The sequence below is a fragment of the Heloderma suspectum genome, chromosome 4 (assembly GCF_057233095.1).
Source record: "Heloderma suspectum isolate Gila_16-S chromosome 4, 16-S_ref, whole genome shotgun sequence".
In the NCBI taxonomy this organism is placed as follows: domain Eukaryota; kingdom Metazoa; phylum Chordata; class Lepidosauria; order Squamata; family Helodermatidae; genus Heloderma; species Heloderma suspectum.
Window position 1 is genome coordinate 117,463,571 of NC_139461.1, and position 27,795 is coordinate 117,491,365.

The window sequence follows — 27,795 nt, forward strand, 5'->3', positions numbered from 1 at the left end:
TAATGGTGAGGGCTGTTTGCCAGAGAAACAGGCTGCCTCAGGAGATGGTATTTAAGCAGAGGCTGGATGGCCAACTGTCAGAGGTACTGTAGCTGCTTCCTACATGGAGCAGGTGGTTGGACTAGATGACCTCTAAGATCACTTCCAACTCTTTGATTTGATTTGTTCTCGAGTAACCTAATGTCTGCCCATTCAGGGTTTGATCTAATATGGGTGCACTGTAAAGAAGATGTTACCAGGTGCTGTAAGCCAACACTATATCAGGAGGAAGTCAGTTAACCTGTTGTGGCGATCTGGCACTGCAATTGCTTCCCTCCGTAGCCGCAAAATAATCATTTGTGAATTATGAAAATATGTCCCTTTCCTGTACGTTTGGGAAAAGGAAGAAGAAATAAGGGCACAAATCAAAGGTTGGGGAGTTATTTCCTTACCTAAGGCAGCAGAAGCATTTCTACTTGACCATCCTACTTGAACGATAACTTTCTTGAGAGAGTCATTAAAGTATAATAAAACCGTAGGAGAAGAGACTTTTATCGCAATACAGGCTGGCTTCTTTGAACTAATAACTCTTTAATTTCTCATTTGCTCCCTGGAAAATATACCTTTAATATCAATGTGATACCGACTGACATTACTTTATTGATTTCTGCTGTCATTATAGCTTGCTGCTCTCAGCTTTTCGTACACTACTGATATAATGCAGTTTCGACAACTCCACGTGGATGACATCAGGCGATCTTTTTTCTTTGTATCCTTTTCCTCTTGAGCAAAGGCCTGGTTGTGAGAGCTTCAGCGATGGTACAGAAGTCCAAATGACAATGGAATGGGTCAGCTGTCAGGGTGAAAGTGATAATATCAGTTGCTTCTGGGAAGAAGGGGTTTTTACCCAAATGATTTGTGACTTTAAAAGTCCAAATATTTGTTTCTTGGGATAGCTGACCTGAAATCACTGCTGAGTGATTACTAGCAAAGTGCTTGCCAATAGCACAGGCAGTGTATATGTGTACTAAAAGCACTTCCGGTATTGTTACCTACATACTGTGTCCAGTATTTAAAATTAAAGTGATCAAAAACAATTTCCAAAAAGTGGTTAGGACTTGTGAGCTAGCCTGTTGTGAAGGGCCCGAGGCAACTGTTAACCTGATCTTCCACACAGGGATTAATATTGTGTGTGTTTATCATCCTTGTTATACTGCAGCCCAACCCTTTTGTGTTTTGCTTTTCCTCCCTCCCTCCCCTTCTCTGCCACATGGTAGAAGAACTGTAGTTATAAATCTCAGCAGGAAGAATCTTGCCTGTTGCATTGCTGGGCCATTAAGTTACTAAATTTTAAATAGTGAGATAAACACTCCTGAGAGTATGTGCCTTGAATTTTCTTATTTGCAGCACTATCTCCTGGCTCCATGGAAAGCTACATCAAAATATCAAGCTTACAAAAACATCCAGCAGGACCCCGAACAAAAACCCTTTCAAAATCATTGTAGGGGTGGTAATACTTGTCCGTATTTGCTGAGTTAAAGACCGAGGCTGGGGATTTCAGAGAAGGGCAGGAGAGGTCATCCCGGGCTCCTTCTTTTCTTAATCTTCCTTACTGCAGGCAGAATTTTCTTTCATTGGCCCCACCTCTCAACAGTTACAAGGGCTGGTTTAAACAAGTAAACATTACTTGCTGTCACCCTCTTAAAGTTGCTGGATTAAACTACCCTAGTCTAGCTTTTCCCATTTGACCATGGAGGTTGATCAATCGAAACAGCTATACTTTAAGACCCTATCAGTTTCACAGCTACTGTGAGTTCAGCTGACATGTTTAGAATCATGTGGATTTAACACAATATTAGGATGCAGGAGGGAATGAGCTGGAAGGGAACGAGTTGGTGCATTAGATTGGCTGTGGGGTGCAGGGTGAGTCTTCCTGAGAAAATGTCTTCCTGGGCTGCAGAGAAAATTTTTAAACCTATCAGTAAATTCTCGTTCAGGCAAATGCATCTGTTTGGAAGTATATTCCAACAATGTACTAATGGCCTGTGAAAACATTACTCCTCACCCCTCACCTCCGTGTATGGTAAGCTTGGAAGCGAGTATGCCAATGGCACACTTCCTCTACCTGTCTTTGATACACACAGAAAATAGTGCCTGAATGGAGAGCCCTGAACTGTATTAGTTGTTGATGAAATGGAGAGTGTAATGTCTGTTGTGCATACTTCAGGAGATGAGCAGTGATTTGTAAGCATAGGTTTGCAGTGCAAGTAAAACAAATATTAGGTTGCCAAGGTTATTTTAATATACGTCTCAGGAGATCTGGCTGACGTGCATTTCCTTACTTGAGGTTGTAGTCCTGTGCACACTTTCCCTTGAGTAAGCACTACTGAACAAACTGGGACTTAATACTGAGTAGACATGCATTGTAAGTCCTTATTAGACCTAAGACAAGGTTCCTGGGGTGACCTGGAAATCTATACCTTTACCTAACTATTATGATGCAAAATCGTAGTCAGAAATGCTGCCTTGTATTTCTGGTACATGAAAGAAGTATGTCAGTTTGCATTTTCCTTAGCCATGTTCAGGTTTTCTTCATAGTGACAGCCTTTTTTGGTACTGGAAACATAGCTTCTGTTAACAGGTAACTATTGTCAACTATATCCAGAGAAGTTGGGTGAAAAGGGATGATTGGAATGCTTCTACTCTGTTTCAGCTGAATTCTGAACTGGATCAGATTTCTCTTACAACTGCATTATTTATTTGATTTTGTGTAGTCTCAGATGTTTCTTCTTTTGCATAGTTTTGTTTCGGCTGGTCATGAGGTGGGGCAAAGGTATGCAGGGTACTGAAACCCCTCCTCTCTCTAGCTTCTGAGATCTCACCCAGAAATTCCCTCTTCCAAACATATGAAGAATATCTTCGCAAGAGCTACGTGCATGTGTATCCACACTGCATGTGTGAAGTTGTACTCAGCATTGACTCTTGGAAGGAATTCTCCATCTGTACAGGGGCATCCAGAGCAGTGCTCTTGTCGCGTGTAATTTCACTTTGTGTCTGCACGTTTCTGGAGCATGCTCGCCACATCTGCTTCCATCGCCTGGAATGGCAGGCTACCTCCTCACCCCTTTTATTTCTTAATAAGTACAGAATTTGTGCAATTGAATCTGTGTGCTCACCACACTTAAGTAAACATTATGCAGTGTACCCAAAAAAGGAACAGAGAACTTTGAGGGTGGAACTGCGTGGGACGCTTGACATGGAGCTGCTACCAAAAACAGTAGCTCTGTGTTGCAGTCTTGTGCTCTTATCCTGTAACCGTTAGTCAGGCTTAGCCATGCTAAACATCCCTGTGTTTCTGTGCTTCCGCTTAGCATCATTGGCTGTTGCTTATGGACCAGAGGAACATAGGTATAGGCATATTTGGCTTATTGGGATGGGGTGAAGGCAGAAAATGCAACCGGGTGGCAGCCCTGTGTTGAGCATTGCAGGACGTTCCACCAACCTGTAGATAGTCTTAGCTTATGGTGTTTATGGTGAATGCGTGGATAGGAGATATGCTATGGCACACATTTACTGTGCATATTAGACACATGCACACACCCACATCTTGCTTTCCCCATTGGACATAAATACAAATTTGATAGTGAAAGAGGAATGGGATGGGAAAGTGGATGAAAAAGAAGGCAGGCCTGAGATTTTGGCTCTGACCAATCACAGAAAAGTTGGTATATATCTCACCAGTTATTCTATGTGGAAAAAACCCAGAAAGTTGGTGCACAAGTAACAACAGATCATGAAGAGCAGGAGGGAATGTGTCAACATTTGTGCCCTGCAGTGGCTTGCATAAAAATCTGTCAGATCACCACCAACTGAGGTGGTGATCTGACAGGTGTGAAGGCACACACAGATGGAGAAGTGTTTTGTAAAACAAAAGGTGCTATTAAAAAAAGATCAGTTTATAGTTGTTGGTAGCAGGCAAGAACTGTTATTGTAACATAAGAAAACCTGTCATCAACCTGCAAAAGTAGAAGCAATGTGAACAAACCAGCAGTGAGATTGTTACATAGTGCATCACATTTTTAGAGCAGAAAAATATGATATCTGCTGTTTCCTCATGGAAAATATTGCTTGCAAGAATACACAAGAATAATGTTTCTTTTGTTATCCTGGAACTCTAGCTTTGATCCAACTTCAGTCTATTGCTTCTTGACTGTGTTCAGCCCTTTCCTGATGGGAGGCCTGCTCTTGTGGAAGGTTAGTAATTGCCTCTTTAGGGAATGTTGCTATCTAATTGACTAAGCTTGTAATCCTATGCACGCTTACTTGGCGGTAAGCTCTGTTGAAATCAATGGGACTTGCTTCTAAGTAAACATGAATAGGATTGTGATGCACATTTAACATGCCATTTGGTGCAGGAACACTTATGTGTTGTTGTAATATGTATTAAATATAAAACACTGTGCTTTTAATTCTGTCATGTCTTAGGATATGTTCTATTTAGCTTGATTTTCAGTTCGGCTATCTTAGATTTTCTTTCCATTATAATTACAAGTTAAGCTAAATAAAATAAGTGCTGTTGAAATTATACACAGAATTCCATATGAATTTATATTTGAGCTGCAAAAAATCACAATAAAATATATTAAAAAATAAAGCCCATAAGGGTCTCTATGGAGAGAAGAGGAGTTGGCAGGATGGTGTTCACATCAAAAGCAGCGTGTTACACACTAGTACTGGCGCTAAGCTACTTTTACTTAACAAGAAAAGAAATCGATAGGCTTGATCTACCTCTCCAGGTGTCCTGCCACAAATTTCCAGGCAAAAATGAGACAAAATTGACAAGAGGTTTGTCGATAGCTCTTAATTCTGCCTTAAAAATGTTGTAGAGCTCACTACCTGCAGCTCAGTAATGCACCATTTAAAACTCTACAGCAGAGAGATAGTATTGTAGAAAAGGTAACGGAGCGCTATGAGGTTATGCGATATCAACAAGCATGTCACCAGCCACACCTCCAAACCTCATCAGACAACAGTGCTATGTCAATTCAGACCTCAGATGATTATGCTTTACTTGCACTGGAAACTCCAAACACTGTTACAGACCAGCGCTTAGGATTCCTGAGAATCCATTGCTGTATGGATTCTGAGGAATAAAAATGAGTGACTGAATGGTGTCATTACCAGCAAAAATGGCTACTGTGGAAGCACCCAGTGGTTTTCAAGTGGTTTTCCAGGGAATTGTGGTGTTGGAAGGTTTCCTCAATGACACGAGCAGTAATGGTGGACAAGTTACTGGAAAGGTAGCTTGTTCACCGCTAGCAATCTTCCTCAGCAATATGGAGCCTAGAATGTACTCCAAAGGTTCCTCAGCAGACAAATCTATATGGGAAGGATACCTTGAAGGTAGGGGGAAAAAACCAGTGACATAACTCATTCTCCATATTTGAATAGCTTTTCTAAATTATTAACCACAGTGTGAGAAATGATAAATAAAACCAAGGTTGTTAATGTGTCTTAATGTACTACTCAGACTCTACCTTGCCATGACGGAAGCTTTAAAAATGAATGGCTATATTATGAATTTTGTAAATCCAGCTTTCGCTGTCTTAGTAAATACTAGCAATGTTAATTTGGGACTCCTCTTTTGTTTGCTAAGAGATTGCCGTTAGCTTAATGCAATTCTATGTCCTCAACAGATTGCAATCCCCTTTGTTCTTGTGTCATGTGCTTTTGAAGCTGTTCAAGTCACAACCCAGCTATCGTCTAAAAGGTACAGTAAATGCTTTTACCGAAGCAGCAGTTGCTTTGGAGTCCATTATGGGATAAGAGTGAAACAGTCTGCAGCTACTGCTTTGTAAATCTCAGTGTTGGCCGCACTTAACCATGTTCATTCACTGTAGAAAGAATTCACGCTGATCAAATCTGATTATAAAAAATGTTTGTTTAAAAATAAACAGCCCCCACCCCACCCTGAATGACCCAGGGACTGTGTTCTTAAAAGCATCTGTTTTCCATGGATACTGTATTGTATCCACTACCAGAGAGCTTCAGCTATTGAGCAGTTGTTGTTGTTGTTCAGTCGTTAAGTCGTGTCCGACTCTTCATGGCCCCATGGACCATAGCATGCCAGGCCTTCCTGTCCTATTGGGCAGTACAGAAATGTAATAAAGAAATAAATAATAATAAATAATAGTTATCTACTAAATGTTCTCTTAAGGGTGTTATTTCCACTTGATCTGCAGAACTGAGTATTTGTGATTCCAACCAAGTGCAGAAAACATATATCAGCTAGACAGTAGGGTAGAAAGCTTTTCGCTGGCATGCTAGTTTTCTGTATGCATGGGTGTTCATGGGGGAACATTGAAACATGTGATTTTCCCCACCTAAACTGGTGCAGCTCAGCAAATGTGGGTCATCTGATTGTCCAGTAGTGTAGCTATGCCTTAGGGTGGTTATGACATTTATTGGGTGGAGAGAGAAACAGTGTGGTGGGGGAGCATGCATACCCCCACCCACCCCCACACCTAAAACGATGTATGATGCAGGCTCTACATGTAGAGCAGGGGCAGGGAACTTCTTTCAGCCAGAGGCCAAATTCAGTTTTGGAGATCAGGGGCCTCATTCCAGTGGCGGGTGGGACCAAAGGCAAAGAGGATGGGGCCAAAACCGATGATGATGATGATGATGATGCCAGCATATTTTCGCTAAAAGCTCTTCCTGCCAGTACCTAAGCCTTAGGAGAGAAATTTCAACATTTTAAACTGGGGAAAAATTGCACAAAAACCAAGAAACCACCAAATGATCGGTGGGTGGGTACAGGGTTGGTGGAGCCAGGGGAATGGGCGTGGCCCTCTGGGGAACCCCGGAGGCCCGGATTTGCATAAAATGTGCATATGCTAATTTATATGTATAGATGCAAATTTAGAAATAATTATAATTAAATAGAAAATCAGTCCATCTCTCAGTAGTGTGGAAGACTGTGACCAGGTGGCCTGTGTGCCTTGCTCAGTCTACTGTTGAGGTGCTGTGGATGGGCCGCTTCAAGGCCCAGCTCTTCCTTCTGTCTTTATACTGGAATTGGACAAGGCAGCCCTTCAAATAGAGGACACCTTCAAAATAGAGAACAGTCCTCTGGTAGCCCTTCAAATAGAAGTCACCTTCAAAATAGAGAACAGTCCTCTGGTAGCCCTTCAAATAGAAGACACCTTCAAAATAGAGAACAGTCCTCCGGTAGCCCTTCAAATAGAAGACTGTCCTCTATAAAAGAGGACATATGCTCACCCTGTCTGTAGTCCAATCAAGGCATTTCAGTACCATCATTAGTGTTGCCTCTACAATTTGATGTTCTCTGTCTTCTGTATGCTGTAACAGAACATGCATCTAATCTATGCAAAGGAAAGGCTGAGGTTAAGAATACTCTCATGTTTGATGAAGGGGTTTTTTTTGCTGCTGTTGCTGCTGCTGATCCTGAATGTGATGTGAGCCCATCTTTCAGGTGATTTCTGGCTGGCTTATTAGTTGACGGGTACATATATTTATCTCTCTGTGGGATCATCGCTGAATGTTTTGACAGTAATTTCAACAATGTGATGGAACCCGTTGTGCTTTGCAAAGGCAAAGAAGCTTGTAAACGAATCTGCAGGAACTGGATTTGTCACATTTTTTTAATGATCTTGTAGGGTATAGTTAATTTACCAAACTGATTCTTCATAATATGATCAGATTCTGGTTTTTCTCAGAGGGAGATAATTTGTTAGAAGTCAGTGTGGCAATCTTGCTCAGTGCCATGCTATAGCACATTTTAATGAAATTTCACACTGTAACTGATAGCACTGTTATAATGATAATTCTTACAAATTAAATTATTATTACAGTTAATGACCCATTTCCTCTTCTGTTACTAGATCAGCTGTTTGCAGCATTATTTTAGTGCAAGTCCCTGGCAAAACCAGTCATTCGTGATTTAGAACAGTGTTCACATGGCCTAATATTTCAATCACTTAATATAAAGATAATGAAAAGGTCTTTAGCTGTATTTCACTTTACTTGCTCATAGTCCATTTCCTTCTCTGAAATGTGCTTTTTCGAACACAAATGGTCTTGTATACCAAAGACTTGGGTAACTAGTTTCTTGTGCCTCAGGGCTAAGTAGAAATCAGCATTCAACCATTCATGAACCTGATGAGGGGAATCTTATCATTTAATGACCTTCCCTAAAGAGAAACTGCCTTATCGGCCTGGAACAAATAAACATAAAGTTCTGGTGCAGCCACTAAGAGCTGTCTTGCTACTCTTGAGAAGGGTTAGAGCTGTGAATGGGAACTTGGCTCCATAACAGCTTTGTTCAGGCACTCAGCTGAATGTGGATGGGCTAATAGTGTGTTGGGGGTAGCAGTGTAGATGGAAGCCCAGCCCCAACATCCCCAGGTGCACATGGAAGGCCCGCTCCCAACCTCCCTGGGTGTGCCGCCTCAACAGACTTTTGTGTATTTGACTGAACATGCTTAGAAGCCCTTGCATGAGCAGAGCCTGCTTTCTCTGGGTTCCTGATCGTGCCAAGGCTAAGCACATTCAGCTGAGCATGCAAAGAAACTGTGTTGAGAAACTCTGCAGAGGCCCAGGGCTGTTGGGAGAGGGGCTTGCATGCACACCCCTGCCCCCTAGGCACTTTTAGCTGAGTTGTGTTCTGGCAACACCTCAGCAAGGCTAAGGAGACTCCAGTAAAGAGGTCATATGAGCAAGGACTCGCCAGGGCTTAGATGAAGAAGCTATAGGACAGGGGTTGGGAAGCTGTGTCCCCGCAGATGTTGGACCCAAAGCCCCAGACAGCATGGCCCATGGTCAGGAATTATGGGAGTTGTAGTCTAACAACATACAGAAAGTTACAGGTTCCCTACTCCTACTGTAGGTTGAACCACCAGAGACAGTTTTCAGCTGTAGAAGACAAACATATTTTGAAAACTATGCAAATTAATGAAAAGGATTGCTCTGAGCATGTATAATGTTTAACATCTTATTTTATGACATTTGTATCAACCGTTCTTCCAAGGAGTTCAGGATAGTGTACATAGTATTCACACCCAGCTCCCTCACCAATATCCTCACAACCCCATGAGGTAGGCTAGGCCAGGCCGAGAGATACTGACTGTCCCAAGGTCTTCCAATATGCTGAGCAGGGATTTGAAGCCAATCTCGCTCGTTGGACTTCAGGGTCCAAAGTTCTATCTGCTACACTACACTGGCTTTCTAGGTTAATTTCCTGCATCACTGAGTAAACGCAGACCCTATCACACCCCTACCTACCTGGAACTATAGGGTGTGGCTTCCTGGCAGGCGTGAAGTCTCATACCATGTTTTCTTAGAAATCAATCTACAGTTGCAGCAAAAAAAGAAATGCCCTACCTTGTAGCTATATACACTGTATTGTTCGTATGACTGATGGGTGGCTTTTTGCCCAAAGCAGCTGATTTGGTGCAGGCCACAGAAATCAGCATCCTGAGAAAAAGCTGTCTCTTTGTAAAGTAAGTTTCTAGTCCTTAAGGCTGTGGAGATCATCTTGTGCCAGTGTGGTGTAGTGGTTATAGTGTCTGACTAGGATTAGGGAGATCTGGATTCTTACCTCACATGCAGGCAGTTGTGAGGATCAAATGCATCGGGGAAGGAGGAAGAACCATATATGCCACCCTTGAGCTCCTTGGAGGAAAAGTGGCATATGAATATAAATAAATAGATAAATCTTGAAAAGTGTGCAGGCAATGCTTTGTGAAATGTTGGAAGCCTGAGGAGGAGCTTAGCAGGGTTTCCAGTAATCAGTAGACTGTCAGTGACTTGGAAAGCTTTTCTCTGCACCATGAGTAGTGGAAGTAATATTTGAGGGAGCGCCTCTCCCTGTATATGCCTGCCCAAGGATTGAGATCTGTTTGAGGGGCCCTCCTCTGCATCCCACCAGAGTGTGAGACATACACTATGGTGAGACGTAGGAGAGGGCCTTCTCTGCTGGGGCACCCCAGCTGTGGAATGCCCTTGGAGGCTTGATTGGTACAGATATTGGTTTCATTATGGCACCTAGTTAAAACATGGCTTCTCACCAAAGCCTTTGAGAGCTAAGTGAATTCCCTAAAGTTGCATGCTGTTTTAACTGTTTTATTGTTTTAGATTTTCTAATTGGTATTAGCTTGTTAAATGATTTAATATGCTTGTAGCTGTTTAAATTATTTATTGTTTCATACTATTTCAATTGATTTTATCTGTACACTGCCCTGAGATCTTAATGATATAGGGCGGTTTATAAATAAATAAATAAATAAATAAAAATATGTGACTATAGAAAACTGGCTTAATTTATATAATTTAAACTGGTAATGGAATTCCACTAGCCTTAATGCACAACTTTTTGATTACCTCTCCCACTGTCTGAAAGCGCAGAGTATGTTTAGTCCTGATAACCCAAGACTCATAAGGCTAAGAAAATAGATCAAAGGAGAATTGTACCGTACCTCTTGAACATATTTGTCATATTCTTGGGGTTCTATGAAGCTTTGTTGTTGCACTATTGTTGAACTCTGAATTACGGTCTTCCTCTGACACACTGTCTCTCTTTTCCCCCAGGCTTTTCCTCATTGTTCTTGTGATTTCAGACATTATGGCTTTGGTAAGCTACTGTTGGACATTCTGTACAAATAAGATCAAAACCCCTGCTAATTCAATCAAGAGGGGTTTGAATTAGTTTCAGACTTCAGAATTTCCAGAACTAGGGCAGGGAGTTGAATTGAAACCCTGCATAAATTGCAGATGGAACCCCCCCACACACAATCCTTTGTACATCATCTTGTGAATGCATCAGAAGCGACATAATCTTTATTACTTCAGCTCTTTCACTGTGCTATTTTGAAGTTAGGATTGCTTGGTTTTCATCCACTTCATACTGAATGTTCAGCTCTGTGAGTGAAGGGGAATGCCAGATGCACCTGGGTGCCACGTTTAATTTTTCATCCTTTCCTTCCCCGCCTTCAGCACAAAAGGAAAATATGTCATGTTGGCCTTCATTTTTCAGAAGAGATGTCAGAATTATCAAGTGAGAAGGGTGGGGAAGGGGATTGAAGAAGAGGTAGATGATGCAGCTTGTGTGCATGATGTGGGGAGTGGGGAAAGGAGCCCATCTCAGCATCCTGCCCTGTAAATTCAGGATTTGAAATTACTAAAATCAAAATGGCCTTATTAAAAAATGAAAAATATCATGCAGACTTCACCCAAAAGGCTATTCATTGGCTGTAGTGTACTTACACATCATGATATGGCTGGAGGGATGTGTCTTCAGAGCAGTAAAGGGAAGGGTTATGGTTTTTGTGTGTGTTCTCGCTTTCCACACCCTTTCTTCTTCCCTGAGGACTTACTTGAAGTGACAACACCTTCTGCTTTTGTTATGTCACATCATGGAGCTACTGCCGTAGATGAAATGTTTTTAATGGTAGAGATCAGAGACTTGTAATTTTAATTACAGGGTAGTCAACGAATGGAGCGTTAAAAAATACTTCTCAGTCATAATCTTTAAAATAAATAAATATGTTGCCAAAATAGCATGTCAATTGTTTGATTTGAATTGGTTCAGCTAAACTTATGTCTAGGAGGAAACATTTACAGGTCCCAAACTATAGACTACTAAATTCAAGGTGATTACTCCACCATATATAGCCAATTTAGAAGATGGTATTATATCACTGTTTAAAGAGTAAAACAGTGTGTACGAACATTTGGCAGTTAGATAACAGCTCTGCAGCCCAGAGGCCTAGTTCAGAGTTGAGAATTGCTTCACTTAATTAACAGTATCTTCTTTTGGAATTTGCCGCATATAATTGTAATTGTAGCAGATATAAATAGATATCAGGTTTATATTACATAGATAGAAATAGTTTATTGTTCTGGTGTCATACTGGCTGGGGCTGATGGGAACTGAAGCTGAGGAGAAATGGCTTGCTAAAGATCATCCAGATGGCCAAACTAGTCTCCTCAGTAAGAATTATTCCTGCCTTGGCAAGCAATAACTAATGAAGTAGGGCACAGAAGCTGGATATGGTCATGTTGTGGGCCATATTTTTACTCGACATTAGAAGGGAGATGCAAGAGCAGCCACACGCCATTTGTAATATCAAATTTGGCCTAGATTGTTCAGAGCTTAGCAGGAAATTGAACCTCGCTCTCCCCTCTTCAGATCCACCTCCCTAATGACTTGTTTCCTGAACTGTTTGTTGTTCAGTTGAACAGACTCCATCAGATAATGTTTATCTTTTACTTCAAGATTTAAATGCCCTGAATAAGCACCCGGAAACATTCATTTGAGCTTTGTCATTCTCATTGTGCAATGTTTACTTACTGTGTTCTTTCTTCCCCCTTTAGCACTTCTTCTTTCTGGTTAAAGATTATGGAAGCTGGCTGGATATTGGAACAAGGTACAAGGCATTGGTTTTCCCCTCTCCCACCCCTCTTTTTCCTCTTTAGCTGTAATGTTGTCTATAAAATATGTGTGGCTTACCAGCTCAAAGCCTTTTATTTATTACATTTCTGAACTGGCCAATAGGCGGTTCACAAGATAAAACTTAAAACCATAGAATATAAAGACATAATAAAACAATGTAAAAAACTTATTTTTAAGACAACAGAAGAAAACCAAAGTAAAAAGCAGCAGCAGTGTGCATGATTTAAAGCACTACCACAGTTAAAAAAAAAAAAAACAGAACTAAAAAGCTTAGGGGAGAATAAAAGGTCTTCACCTGGCACCGAAAAGACTAGAACATAAGCGCCAGGCGAGCCTTTTGGAGAGAGCATTCCACAATCAGTGTGCCACCATTGAAAAGGCCCTCTACTTAGTAGCCACCTACGTCTCCTCAGTTGGCTTAGATGAGTATGTTTCTTAAAGTGCTCATCAGGAAGATGCTGTCAGCTGCCCCCTGCCCAATCAAGGGAAATGCTTCAGGGCCATTCAGTGATTTCGCACTTCCTTATCCGTAAATTGTAAGATATGTTTGTTTTTTCTTTTTGTTTCTTGTCTCATTAAATTGTGTAGTGGATGATTGATATAATGGCTGTGAATCACTTTGCCTGCCATCCTTATCAGCCTAGGCCATCTTCAGCATGTCACCCAATGATTCCCCTTCAATCATTGTCTTAATGTACCTACCACTTTTTTTCCCACAGCACCAGAGAAAATATTTTCCAGAATAAAAGCTCCTGGTTTTTCATTTTATTTGTGATTGGTCTGATCCCTGCATTTAGTCAGAGAAAATGAGGTATAAATATGGAATTCCGCCTTCCACAATCACATAACTCCCCCTCTCCCCTGCATCCATCAATACCTTCTTCATCCAGCATTGGCTCATCCACTTGTCCCAGGAGGAGAGACTTCCTTGTCCTGAAGGAGATGTCCATAGCACTAGTACCTTCAGTGGTCATTTGGCTGGGTCCAAGAGATGGAGGATAGTATGTCAAGGTTATTACTAGTTAGGCATATATATAATCTGCTGCTGCCCCAACCACCTTTTGAGTTGCTTCTCTGTTGGCGATAATTTATGCACACATCCCATAACTGCCTACCATCCGCAAACCTGTTCTCAATGGTGTGGACCAGTTTTCACAAACAAGGTGTTGTAGAATTATTTTCTTCTTGAAGCCATTTCAGAAAACAGTTCTAAATCTAGATATTGTTTTGGAAAGATTCTGTCCTATAGGCATTTTATTTGGGCACTGGAAAAATGTCAGCATTTGCTAATGGGGGAAAAAAATCCAGTGATCGTATATGTGAGTGTTGAATTTTCCAGAACTGCTAATGATCTCATTACTTCCTTACTATATTGTATTCCGTGTATTCTTGTGGCATTTATACCCCTAATGTATTTGTACATTTAATTAGCCTGCAATTTTTCTGCTTCTCACAGTCCATTGATGAGGATATTAAGTAATACCATACCTTGCTACCCATCCTAGTGACACACTGCTCAGTAAATGGCTAAGCTGATGCTGATCCCCCCCCCCCCCGCCGCAGTAAGCAAGAAATTCTCACCCTACCTCTTCAGATACAAGGACAGAACTATCACAGTAAACATGGAGCTGGTACTGAAAATTTAGCCTCGTAGTGATTTCTCTCCCTCCATAATGTATAGGCTTTGTTTGTTACATTTATATCCTGCCTTTCTTCTGAGGAGCTTAAGGCGGTGTATGTAATCCTCCTCTTCTCCATTTTCTCCTTATAACAACCCTGTGAGGTAAATTAGGCTGAGAGCCAGTGACTGGCCCAAAGTCACCCAGGCAGCTTCATGGCAGAGTGGGGACTAGAACCTGGGACTCTCCAGTACTAGATCAACACTCTAACCACTACACCTCACTGTCTCACAGGAGACAGACAAGTAAAACTTATTTGTCTCCTGGCAGCTCTGTGTTGTGCATTTCCCCAATCAGTGATATCGAGCATGGACAGGGAAGTGTACAGAGTGATGATTTCATAACTCAGGTAAGTCTTTCTGCACATTATGGAGGGGAGAAAAGGCTTCCATTAGCAGCAGCATCCCCATGTTTATTGTAATGTGCACTTCTGTCCTAGATCTCTTTCCTAGATGCTCTCATCCAAGCTGGATTTAATTCATTTTCTAAAGCTACATCCTGTGACTGAACCTGTGAGATCCTAATGATAGAGGGTTGGATACAAATGTTTTAAATAAATAAACAAACTTTCCAGGTTGCAATGTTAAAAATGCTTGCTAGGTTTGCAGACTTGGTTCTGGCTGTATTGGAAATAGTACTCTCTGTAGATACACAGACAAATAAACACTGGGCCAGAATTTGTATCTACCACCCATAAAAGGCAAGTTCTCCTTAAAGGGTGAATAAGGTCCACAACTGCTAATACTGATAATACAGAGCATCAGATGGGGTTCCAGCCAGGATTTGGTGACAAGAAAATGTCTAAAAAGAGCTCCTGAAAGCAGGGTGTAAATCTTCCAATTTAGTCTTTACTAGGTGCCAAGCCCTGTCACATGGAGACTGGGAAGGGCAAGAAGTAATGTTACAAAGAGAGCACGTGCCCTTTTGGTGAGCAATAGTGGGACTGCCTGGAGCTGGCCCTTGCCTACCCGATGAGTAGCCCAGGGTCCTGAAATGGAGTGAGCAGTACAAGCTCCCAGTGATGGCAACCTGCTGACTTGTTCTTCCACCACCACATCCATTATGATTGTGGGTTTTATTAAAACCTCTCAGGCAGCACATCCAATGTATTACAGTAGATCGAGCTAGGCATCTGTCGCCCTCCAGATGTTTTGGACTGAACACATTTGATTGATTGATTGATTAATTAATTAATTCATTCATTCATTCATTCATCGTGTTGATGGTTTTATTGTATTTTATTATATATTTGTGATTTTAGAGTCATCATGATTTTAATGTGGTTTAAGTGGTGTACTGTGTTTTATATAGGTTGTTAAACACTCTGGGCTCTTTGGGCAGTATCCAATGCAGTCACGCGCTAGGGCTAAGGACTTTGCACTAGCATAAACCAACACTAGTGCAACATCATTAGCACTTGCTAGGCGAAAAGGAAAAGCAGCGATTTGCCACTGCACTGCCAAAATTCGGTAGCACCTCACTGTTTTTTCCCTTTGCCTAGCGAGTGCTAATGACATTGTACTAGCATTGGTTTATGCTAGTGCAACATTATTAGCGCTAGCACTGTGACAGCATTGAATACTGCTCTTTATCACCTTCAGTACCAAATGAGGTGAGGAGAGCCTTTTCAGTGGTGGCACCCCAGTTGTGGAATGCTTTCCGCAGAGAGGCTTGCCTCACGTATATTGTAGTCTTTTCAGCATCAGTGAAGATATTTTTTATACTCCCGAGCCTTTTAGTCCTTCAGTTTTTTAAAAAAATGTCTTGTGTTTTTTGGCCTTTATGCTGCTGCTGGCTCTTACTCTGGTTTAAACTTGTAACGGTTTTCTATTATGTTTTATTATATTGTTGTATTTTATGGTTCTCAGTTTTGTGAACCACCCAGAGAGCTTCTGGGTGGCTACTAGGCGGTATAGAACATTTGTGAGGAAGTGCAGAATATCTTAATCTTAATGATGTAGGGCGGGATATAAATGTTTTAAATAAATAAATATAGATCAAACCAATAAAGAAACTCCCATAATTCCTGACCATCGGCCATGCTGGCTGGAGCTTATGGGAGTTGTAGTCCAAAACATCTGGACGACACAGAACTGCCTTTACATGTTTTGATGATGATGGCTCTGAGACGGCTTAACTGTAGATCATGGAAGTGCGTCCACAAATTACAGTTAAAGACGGCGTATATACTTGCAAGCTATGCCAAGCTGCTCTCAGATTCCTGATACTGGTGACTCCCTTTCATGGAGCCACTTGCCTTTGGAAGGGTCTCTGTAAAGCAGGGGCACAGAACCTGAGCGCCAGGGGCCAAATCTGCCCTTCCGGGGTTCCCAGATGGGTCCTGCAGGGTTCCCCGGAAAGCCCACCCCCTTCCCCTGGCCCTGCCCTCTGATCATGGGGTGGTTTCTCAGCTTTTGCGCAGCTTCCCCCCACTCCATTCTAGAAGGTTGAAATGGCTGTTGTAAGGCTTAGTTATTGGCAGCAAGAGAAACCACCATTGGAATGTGGACCCCAAGAGCTTCTCCAAAATAGGATTTGGTCCTTGGGCTGAAAGAAATTCTGTATCTCTGCTCTAAAGCTTTAGCCATGGGAATGGCTGTCGTGGCATGCAGAGCTTTCCCACAGCTTATCATCTTAATGTGAGAAATGGCTCTTAAGCCCTGTCCTCCAGGACACTAGAAATACATATAAATTATGAAATGTCATGTTTAGGACATTCATTTATCACCTTTTAGTGGTTATTTCCCCATATATCTGCAGACAATCTTTGTTTCTCATCGGCATTCATGGGAACTCTTTCTATACTGGCTCTTAAGCTGTAAAGCAACCTTTTTACAGTGTACAGATCACTTCCATGTGAAGGCTTCAGCTGCAAGGTTTACACAGGATTTAGGTGCCTGACTATACTTCTGGGCTGAAATAGGAAAACAATCCAGAGAATCCCATTTTTGCCAGTACTGCTCATTCAATGTTATACTTGAGTTCTAAGGGAAGCAAAAGCCGAGTGTAGTCAAACACATACCCTGGATTTTAGGAAAGCTGATTTTAATAACCTCAGAACAATGATAAGTAAGTTCCCATGGCAAGCGACTCTAACGTGAAAAGGAGTCCAAGATGGGTGGGAGCTTTTAAAAAAGGAAATTCTCAAGGCACAATTACAAACAGTTCCAACAAGAAGAAAAGGCGGAAGACACCAGAAGAAGCCAATGTAGCTTCACAAAAAGCTTAGGGATGACCTGAAAACAAAAAAGGACACATATAGGCAGTGGAAAGAAGGCCAAGTAACAAAGGAAGAGTACAGGCAGGTAGCACAGAATTGCAGGGATGGTGTCAGGAAGGCTAAAGCTGAGAACGAGCAGAGGTTATCGAGGGATGCTAAAAGCAACAAAAAGGCTTTCTTCAGCTATGTGCATAGTAAAAGAGAGAGGAAAGAAATGGTGGTTCAGCTATTAAATAAGGATGGCAAAATGATACAGATGACAAAGAAAAGGCAGAAGTGCTCAATTCCTACTTTGGCTCAGTCTTCTCCCAAAAGAGGGTCTATGACCCCCCTGGCAAAGGTGAAGTAGAGGCTGAAGGGGCAGGATTGCAGCTTGAGATCAATAGGCATATGGTCAAGGAATACCTAATTACTCTGAATGAGTTCAGATCTCCAGGGCCAGATGAACTGCATCCTAGAGTAATAAAGGAACTGGCAGAAGAGCTTTCAGAACCGCTGTCTATTCTCTTTGAGAAATCATGGAGGATGGGTGAAGTGCCAGATGACTGGAGGAGGGCTAATGTTGTCCCTATCTTCAAAAAGGGTAACAAGGAGGAACCTGGAAACTACAGACCAGTCAGTCTGACATCAATCCCTGGGAAAATTCTGGAGAAGATGATAAAGCAATCCATCTGGAAGCACCTTGAAAACAATGCAGTGATTACTTCAAGCCAACATGGATTTGTCAAGAACATATTCTGCCAGACGAATCTGATCTCATTTTTTGATCAAGTAACCTCCCTTGTGGACTGTGGGAATGCTGTAGATATAATATACCTCGACTTCAGCAAAGCTTTCGAAAAAGTGCCCCATGATATCCTGATGGGCAAACTAGCTCAAAGTGGGCTAGATGAAACAACGATCCGGTGGATGCACAGTTGGCTACAGAATCGGACTCACAGATTGCTTATCAATGGGATCTCCTCAAACTGGGGAGAAGTAATGAGCGGGGTACTGCAGGGCTCAGTCCTGGGCCAGTGCTCTTCAACATTTTTATTAATGACTTGGAGGAGTGGGTGTAGGGAATGCTGATCAAATTTGTAGATGACACAAAATTGGGTGGGATAGCGAATACTTTGGAAGACAGAAACAAAATTCAAAGGGATCTTGATAGACTGGAGCTCTGGGCAGAAAACAACAGAATGAAATGTACTAGGGATAAATGCCAAGTTCTGCAACTAGGAAAAAGAAACCAAATGCACAGTTACAAGATGGGGGATACGTGGCTCAACAATACTACAGGCGAGAAGGATCTTGGAATTGTTGTAGATCACAAGCCGAATATGAGCCAACAATGTGATGTGGCTGCAAAAAAGGCAAATGCTCTTTTGGGCTGCATTAATAGAAGCATAGCTTCCAAATCCCGGGAAGTACTAGTTCCCCTCTACTCAGCACTGGTTAGGCCTCATCTGGAGTACTGTGTCCAGTTCTGGGCACCACACTTTAAGAAGGATGCAGACAAGCTGGAGAGGGTTCAGAGGAGGGCAACGAAGATGATCAGGGGACTGGAAACAAAGCCCTATGAAGAGAGACTGAAAGAACTGGGCATGTTTAGCCTTGAGAAGAGAAGACTGAGGACTATATGATAGTGCTCTTCAAGTACTTGAAAGGTTGTCACAGAGAGGAAGGCCAGGATCTCTTCTCGATCATCCCAGAGTGCTGGACACGGAATAATGGGCTCAAGTTACAGGAAGCCAGATTCTGGTTGAACATCAGGAAAAACTTCCTGACTGTTAGAGCAATACGACAATGGAACCAATTCCCTAGGGAGGTGGTGGGCTCTCCCACACCGGAGGCGTTCAAGATGAGGCTGGACAGCCATCTGTCAGGGATGCTCTGACTTAGATTCCTGCATTGAGCAGGGGGTTGGATTCAGCCCTTGTAGGCCCCTTCCAACCCTACTCTTCCATGATTCCACCAGTTGAGTTATAGTCTTTCTGTTTAGCAGGAGATATGCATATCTATATGTATGTACGTACATACGTATGTACGTATGTATTTATCTATTACATTTCTATACTGCCCAATAGCAAAGCCCTCTGGGCAGTCACTCATATTTGTCACTCACATGGCGTATATATTTCTGTTACATACTTCAAAGATCAAATATAATTTCTTCTGACTATCAGTGCCTTTTGGGCTGTGTTCTCCCTTTTTGCTCATCGAACAGGACCACTCTGCAAAGCAATCCTCTTTTCCCACACCTTCATTTCTAACTATATTATGGCTCATCATGGCTCAACTCTCCATTCCTTATGGATGTCTCTGATTCTGCCTGATATTTGACCATAAGCTTATCCTGAAATTTTAAGTCTTGGGGTGATCTACTCCTTCTGAAAAGTATATTCTACAGTCCTCCTAATACTGAAGTCCATTTTAGAATGTGGGCGGGGAATGACATGTTTGAATGTAACCCTTGTAAAATAATTCATGCCTCTGGAAAGCTAGCATTTCAGGGGGAAGGGCTCTAGCTTACTTTTCTGGGGGACATACTTGTTTTTATTTGCAGGAAGATTTTTCTGTGGAAAAGAATTCAAACATACTATCTTACACCAGTAGTATGTTCCTAGTACAACTTTACCAAATGGTTTTTCTGAACTGTAAACTGCACTTCTACATATGTAATGAGTGTGTGTGTTCCCAAATTCTCTCATACATCCATTCAGTGTCTCCCCATCCCATATTCATATCTTTCCACCAATTCCAATTCCACTGCTTTATATACATTCTTACTGACCTTCAGCTAAGATGAAGGAGTTGTATATTAGATATTATTGTAACTGTGGACTTGGTCAGATGTACAACATAATGGTGTAAGGACATCAAACCTTGCCAAGCTGTTATAACTAGATACTGCCTTTTTGTTCAGGAAGCATGGCTTTTTGTTTCCTTTTAAAATTATAATGCTACTCTGGCATGGAAACTAATTTTCTAAGCAGAGCTGCCTGCAGGCATTGCAGTACTGGTTGCTGATAGCCTCAGATATATTGGCAGGCTGCCATTATGTGATAACAAATGGAGTAGGAATCACTTTTAGTTGCATTCTATTTGTAGCATGATTTCTTTCCCTCCACGGCATTTTTGTTGAACATTCTTCTGCATAGCTAAATCTAGCCCAGCATATAACGGAGGAATGAGTCCAACACACAGTACCTATGGTGCTCTCCACACTAATTCTTTCTAAATGCCTTAGGACTGGTTTGCACATGCTGTGTTCATCCTTTGATGACTTCAGCATCAAGTGGTGAATCACATGTGTGAATGAGCCATCACAGATGAAACACCGCTAGTAGAACATTCAAATCTCCTAACAACCCTGCAAATGCAGTGGTTTTCAAAGCACTCGGTTTGTGTGTTTAGTTTTAGGTTGCCATCAGACGACGTACACATGCATGGTCTAGGTCTTACAGAAGTCTTTTATGGTATGTTTCAAGTTATAGAGAAACATGTTTCTGTTTTTCTGCTAGGCCACTGTATTATACACATTGATCATTTCTCATTTTTATTAATGAAATATATTAATGTGAAATAGGTTTTTATTGATGGAGGAGTTGTTCAGTGTGTTGGGCTCAGACCCGCCTCTCTCTTGTACCCACTGTTTTGGGCATGTTGCTTGTCCTTTGCCATTCCTCCCATGGTGGCCATTTTGTGATGGAGCCCATGACAGTATATCAAATTGCCAAATGTGCCCATGACCCAAAAAGGTTGCCTACCTTTCTAAAGGCTTGAATGGTATGGCCCTTCTGTACTCGTCATTTTCAATCTCAGTGCTACAGCTTGCTCTCTTTGCTTTTCTCACTCTTTTCTTCTTACTAAGCCTTGGATTTCCCCCTCTGTTCCTTATATCTGACCTATTTCTTGCGTTTTCCCACATAAGTGAAATGCTTTTAATCCAAGAGTGCCAAAAGCAATCTGCACATGGCTCAAAGGCACTCAGGACAGGGAGCCTTTCCCCTGTGAAGGGAACCATGTTCTTTTAGTCTCTCACACTTGTATCTCATCCTTCTTCCAAGGAGTTTAGGGCAGCATACAAGTTTACCCCTTGTAACCTCACAACAACCCTCTGAAGCAAGATTCTAAACAAATCTAAGAATGAGTCATCTCAGGACCCCACAGAAAGGGGCATGGAAAACTGGGAAATACATTGTATCCAATGGTGTCATTCCGGCAACACAAAGCTTCTACTGCTTGCGGAAACCCTCTTTTTATCCTTGCACAAGTGTCTAAACCAATATTTTTATTCTGTTTGCATAACCCATGGTACAAACTGTTGTACAAGGAGCTGCGCAAGCTGTTGCACAATGCATTGCATGAGCTATTCCAAAAAGCATTGCAGAAACTGTTCTGCAAATTGTTGTACAAGGCATCTCACAACTCATTACAACTTCTTTAGGCTAGGTGTTGCTTGTGCTAGTTGTGCTAGTTCTAGGTTATATTCAATGTTACGGTAGCAGAAAAATTACAAGAGCTGGTGGTGTTCTGCTAGTGGCTTGCGCAATGCCTTATGCAACACCTTGTGCAAAAAGGAGAAAATATTGGATTTGACACTTGCGCAAGGATGAAAACAGGGTTTCCACAACTGGGATAAGCTTTGTGCTAGCAGAATAACACCATTGGGTATAAGCCTTTGTGTGCAACTCAGTGCATAAAAAAGTTTCGTGTTCCTTTCAGAGCTACTCTCAAAGGTGCAGTAATTGCTGTTCTACAGGGGTTGTATTGAGGGCCCAATTTCCATAGGTGCATTTTCTCCCATCATACCCAGGGCCTCCGTGCCTGTTGTATAAGCTGAACCTGACAGAATAGACCCTTCGATGGGTGTCTGTTGAGGTGGGAACATAGTGCCTTAAGAGTTACAACAGAAGAATGGGCTGTTCCCACTCCTCCTTTGTTTTGGCATTAGGGCTGATTTATTTTCCTGCTTTTCAGCAACCAGTGATAGACAGGAAGCCAGCACATGTCACAACAGTTCTTGCAGAAAGGGACTGGCTGACTTGCGGGCTACTGGAATTCTACACACACACACACACACACACACTAAAGTCACATGTCAAAAGACCTCCATTTTTTTTCAGAGAGAGCGAGAGAGCGCACACACTCTGGAACCACTTGTGGAAATAGTCATCCTCACCCCACCCCACCCCATCTGAGAGGGATTATTAGCATCTTCAGCATTTCACTCTCTCATATCTTGGGGATTGCCAAACCTGGAAATGGAAAGTGGGATTATTTACCTCAGCCAGCCCTAACCTGACACAGCTGAAAAATGATCCAGGACAAGAGGAGACCATGGTCATTTGAGGCTTTGGCTCTGAATCTTGCAGACTGATTGCTTTGGCTATAGAGAGACCATCAGAACAAATGTTCATGCAGGGATTGCACAGTGGAAGAAGGTGCCTCGTGACACTTCTCTTAATAAGCATTAGGTGCTTGCATTTCCACACACTGTTCTCACTTGCTCATGACACTACACAAAAAATGTGGAACTCACCCATATTTTCTTAGTGTACATGTCTGAGCTAAAAGCACCCAACCCCCAAACACCTTTGTTTTCCCCCTGGCTGGACAGCCTCCTGCTATGGCAACTAGTCAAGAGGACAAAAGTCTGGCCAGTTGGCAAGCTGAAGTGACGGTCCCAGGAGTATCGCACATGCTTTCCCACTTCCCTTTTTAAGAATAGTTCCTTAAACCACATTTTTCCCCCAGTGACTTAGATGTTTTTGTTCTTTTATTTCATGTTGGAATAGTTTATTTAAAATAAAATATTTTTTTTTTCTTGGCAGCATTCATGGCTTGTGAAGTTCCCCATTTTTCTATGTGTGTGTACAATTTGTACTGCATATACAAGTATTCTTGTCTCTTATTTTCTTTTTCTTCCTCCCCCTTCCCTTGGGTTCTTTTTGTGATTTAAGACTGTGAGTTGCCTGAACAGAGATGGCTTTTGTTTTGGTGAATCATCTAGTATATCTAAGGCAGTACATAAATATAAAAAAAGATTATGATTAATTATAAAAGTAAAAGTCTCGTTTCATGAATTATATCTTTGCCATCTGGCAATAGCATTGCAATTCCAAAGTAACCTGCATTGGTGTCCTGGAAAAAGTTTTATGATACCTGTAGAATCAACCCATGGAAAAGTGCCTCCTGTGGCAGTAGTGATGCATAAAGGGCCCTTAATTAGTTCATAGGCAGCATGATTACAACCCTATCCAACTGTCTTTGACTTTCCCAGTGGGTCAAAGGCCCATGTATTATTTGGTGAGGTGGAAGTGGCCATCCAGTGTGAAATCTAGTGAGACTTGCATTCCCAAGAATGGACTCAGGGCCCTGACTGGCTACATAGGTCAGACTTCTTGCCCCATGTGAATTAATAATTCTGGAGACATAAAATCTAAAAGCTTAAAAAAAACCCACAAAAAACAGGCTTCTTCTCATGTGCATCTTTGCATGATTATCTCCAAAGGAAAGAGTGGAAGGAATCCACATCAGGAACCAGAAGGGATTAAAATGTCTAAGAAAGGTGCTCTATGGATACACTAACCAGCCTTCTCAAATCCCAGCCTGTTCTCATTGATGTTCCTGCCATAATCCTGACTTAATAGGAGCAGCTTCCAAGTCATTCTGATGAGCAGTTCCATTTGTAAACTTTAATTAGCACCGTGAGAATGCATTGTCCAGGCTCTGTTAAGCAACTGTAGCTCAGTGGTAGAACATATTCTTTGCATGTATAGGCCCAAATTCAGTCCCTCTTCTGGAATGCAATGATATGGAATTCTAGATAGTTCTGTTCTTGTTTAGGTTCTGAATGGTGAGTGCAGGTACAAGACAGATAGCAGAAATAGATTTTAACAAATTGAAATTGCAGCTAATAGAAGAGGAAATCTACTTTCAATTCATTTGGGGAGACGAATCTTACAAAGCTATTGCAATTAGAATCTTACAGATAAAAGAGAGACTTATGTGAGGTAAAGTCTCAGACATCTCACCTCTACTATAATTGCCCTCTCCTTTCATAAAGTCAGTTTGATAAATTAAATGGGTTAAATCAAATGTTGTGCTAGCAGAAATCCACTCGCGCAGCAGGACTTCCTCCTCTCCTTCCCCTGCAGCCTTCCGTGCTGTCTGAAAATCTGCTTTAGAGGGTTTCCCAGGTCTCTGGAGCAGTTTCTGAGAGTGCATGGGGGCTGCAAGGGGAGGGGGAACACACGCACATCCCCAGTTCTGCTGTGGAACCGCTTCCATCAGTGGAAAACACCACTGGATTCATCCCAATATTTGAATCCACAGGCGATCATCATATAATGTTTAGCACTAAAACAACAACAAACAAACAAAATCATATTACAGTTTTCACCACAACTAGCTTGGGAAGATGTTCAAATTAATGTGTGTTTGTTTTTTGCTTTAGGTTGCGGACCATCTGTGACATTTGTCATTACTGTAGCACTTCCTACTCTGCGTTCAACCTTGACCAATATAGGCCTAAGTAACATTGTCTTAAAAACAAAACACAGGATTACAGCAGTGGTTGGGTCTAATTTTTGCTGCAGGCTGCTCTAAATGGTGTGTTGGGGGGGGGTGTTGAAAGACTGAGCAGGGCAGTTGCAGATCCCCAGCTTATATAGTACAAAGCAAGCTGAAAATGAGAGAGTAGCTAGCCACTACCAATCCTTCCTGTCCCCAGTTAGCAGAGTTATGGCAGACTTGTGCCTGAGACCTTGGAGAGTTTCTGCCAGTGACATTCTCCATTTGGGAAAAGGGAAGTATGCAGTTGCATTTAAACAGAGGCATGGAAGTTTATTTTGCTGTGAAGACACTGATTGGACAACTGCTATGTACAACAGCTACACAGTCCATACACTCACTGCAGATTCATGCCATTCTTCATTTAATAGAGTACTCTTGTTTTGTTCTTACATGGAGATGATCTCTGTGTAGGATATGAAGCAGCCATGAGGACTAACAACACCCATTATTTGTGACTGGCCAGTCCAGGCAGGGTTTTTGTGTCAATGTTTACCTTTTCTTTTCTCTTTCCCATAGACTTGGAAAATAGCTTTACCTAACTACATCAGTAGTACATAGCTTTTCAGAAACATGTTCTCCAAGAAAACTTTGGTTTCAGTGCAATCAATTTTGCACACTGTATGTACAATTAAAAAGCTGCCTTCATAATTTCAGTCCTTCATTTAGCAACATCAATGGGTATCAGCAAAACTGAGTATTGGTAACAACAACAACAACAGATTGGTTCGTGCCCCAAGGAGCATACAATCTAAAACTTGACACAGGCGAGGTTTAAAGGGAGGAGGCAGAGGGAAGGATAAGTGGGAATGGACATGCATTCAGTTCAGTTACACAAGCGTAGACTTAGTTTTAATAGGGGATGAGGAGTAAGATGTTGTGCCAAAGGGCTTCTCCACATGGAGCTTTTATCCTGCTATTGAGATTGGTTACTCATGGAAGATTGCAGGTCCTTTAGAAGATGTCGTCAACCTCCAGGGCATCTCCCACACTAAATTACCTTTATTATATGTTTAAAAAGATTGGAGATAATGAGCTATCAAATTACAGTGGTTGAGTTCCACGTGAGTTCCCTCTGTGAAAAGAGGAAAAGCTGCAATAAGAGGAACTAGACCACAGCGCCATCTAGCGGCTGTATAATGAAACATATGGAAGACTCAGATAAGGGGGGAAAGGAGAGGGGAAAGGGCAGGGGGAAAGGAATCGCGTGCAAAGGGAGTCCACTGTTATCCTGCATTTAAAACGGAAGCAGAAAGCCCTGTTTTAAATGCAGGATTTTAGGATGGTGTGGAAACGCTCAAAAGCGTCACAGAAAAGGTGAGTTTTAAAGAGGGATTTGAAGGAAGAGAAAGGGATGGTGACACACAGGCATTCTGGGAGAAGTTGCAGGCAGAAGGTGGAGCAAGGGAAAAAAGGTGGAGTTGTGCATTATATTTAATGTAACACATCTTCATTATTAGGTTGTGTGCAGAGTTGATCCTGGACACATTTCAAGCTAAATACCAGAGAATCATCTCAGTCGATTATGGGTTGCTATTAACTATTGGATTTGAAGTCTCAGTTGTGTGTCTGGCATGTAGCCAGATTCCACTGGAGGCAACAGCCAGTTTCTACTGACTGTGTAGATTCTCTAGGGTTATGCAGTTTGAACTTCTGGTACAGAATGAACGAACACACTATGATGTCATGAACTCTTTTTAATTATTCAAAGTAATTAAAATGTCATCCAAGTTCTCAAAGGATTAAAACACAAATTAGAATACTCATCGAAGGATCTGTGTATTTTTAAACAGAACAACAAGAAACTTGATTTGTAAATGTGGAAAGCTGCGTTTTATCCCTTGCCAGCAGCCTGTACTTTGGGGAGGCAAGAAAGGCTAGAATATAGGCTCTTAGTATGAAACTTTGTCAAACGCATTCAAGAGAAATTCAGCAGCGATTTTGTTCTCTTTCAAGCCATCCTGAAGTGCAGGAAAAGTGTTCAGCCTAAGCAGCTGGGTTGCAAGATTAGGTTTTTTCCTCCCAAGAGAGGCTCATGTTATCAGTTTATTGTAAGCATTCCTGTGAACTGCAGAGTCCAAAGGGTGCTGACCAGGCTGTTGACCAGCAATGCCTCCTGCACTTTGGCAAACCAGATTGAATATTATCAGCTTCTGAACTTGCACCTTCTTTATGGAAGTGGAGTGGTGGCAGTGGCAGCAACAACTACTTGAATGCGCTGTTTCTGTATAGCTCCTTGGGGTGTGGGGAGCTCCTTGGCTATTTTAAAGAGCAATGTAGCTTATTTGACATCATTGAAAACGTTACCGTTCCCTCCCTTAGCAAGTGCTTCTATTTTCACTGCTTCATGTACAATTAATTTGTTGATGGCTTGGCTGCAATCTCTAGTCTCATGAGGCCATCAAGATGGGGCATTCAGCTGGACTTTGTTGGAGTTGTCAGGCCATTCTGCTTACAAAAAAAAATAAATACAAAATCTTGAGATTAATGTTCTTGTTTCATCTGGGTCAGTATCCCAGCTTCTTCTCTTCAAGAGCCAGCAATTCTTCACTTTGAAGGAATTGTGCTTATGCCACAAATGGGATGCTAGACCTTGTATGGTTGTAGTCACAATCTGGAGGTCTTACATTAGGGAAAGATACTTGCCACTATAATTTCAAATATATAGACCCTTCAGGCAGGAGTTCCAGATCAGCCTCACCCAACCAACAGATGTGTTGGATTGCAACTCCCATCATTCCCAACCAGCAATTTGCTATGCTGGATTGGAATGATAGGGGTTTCAGTCCAACACACCTGGAGGGTTCCAAGTTGGGAAAGGCTGTTCCAGAGCATAAAACTTCTGCATGTTAACTGAGTACCCATCCTGTTAAACCATTTCAGAT

The 27,795-nt window shown here is 41.9% G+C and overlaps 1 protein-coding gene across 11 annotated transcripts in view; it reads left to right on the top strand.

Moving 5' to 3' along the window:
• PIGN (phosphatidylinositol glycan anchor biosynthesis class N) overlaps nucleotides 1-27,795 on the top strand; it is a 116,314-nt gene that overhangs the window by 81,308 nt on the left and 7,211 nt on the right. For 9 of the 11 annotated variants that reach the window (XR_014790275.1, XM_084850539.1, XM_084850536.1 and 6 more), the window contains 6 exons: nucleotides 662-748; nucleotides 2,565-2,620; nucleotides 4,158-4,233; nucleotides 5,676-5,749; nucleotides 10,588-10,630; nucleotides 12,373-12,425. Coding sequence is in view for 10 of the 11 variants with exons in the window: in XM_084850539.1 (XP_084706665.1) it covers nucleotides 662-748; nucleotides 2,565-2,620; nucleotides 4,158-4,233; nucleotides 5,676-5,749; nucleotides 10,588-10,630; nucleotides 12,373-12,425 (389 nt within the window). In the remaining variant the exon portion in view is untranslated. Of the gene's footprint in view, nucleotides 1-661; nucleotides 749-2,564; nucleotides 2,621-4,157; nucleotides 4,234-5,675; nucleotides 5,750-10,587; nucleotides 10,631-12,372; nucleotides 12,640-27,795 lie in introns of those variants that run through there. The other 2 variants (XM_084850544.1, XM_084850543.1) reach the window with 2 other exon arrangements.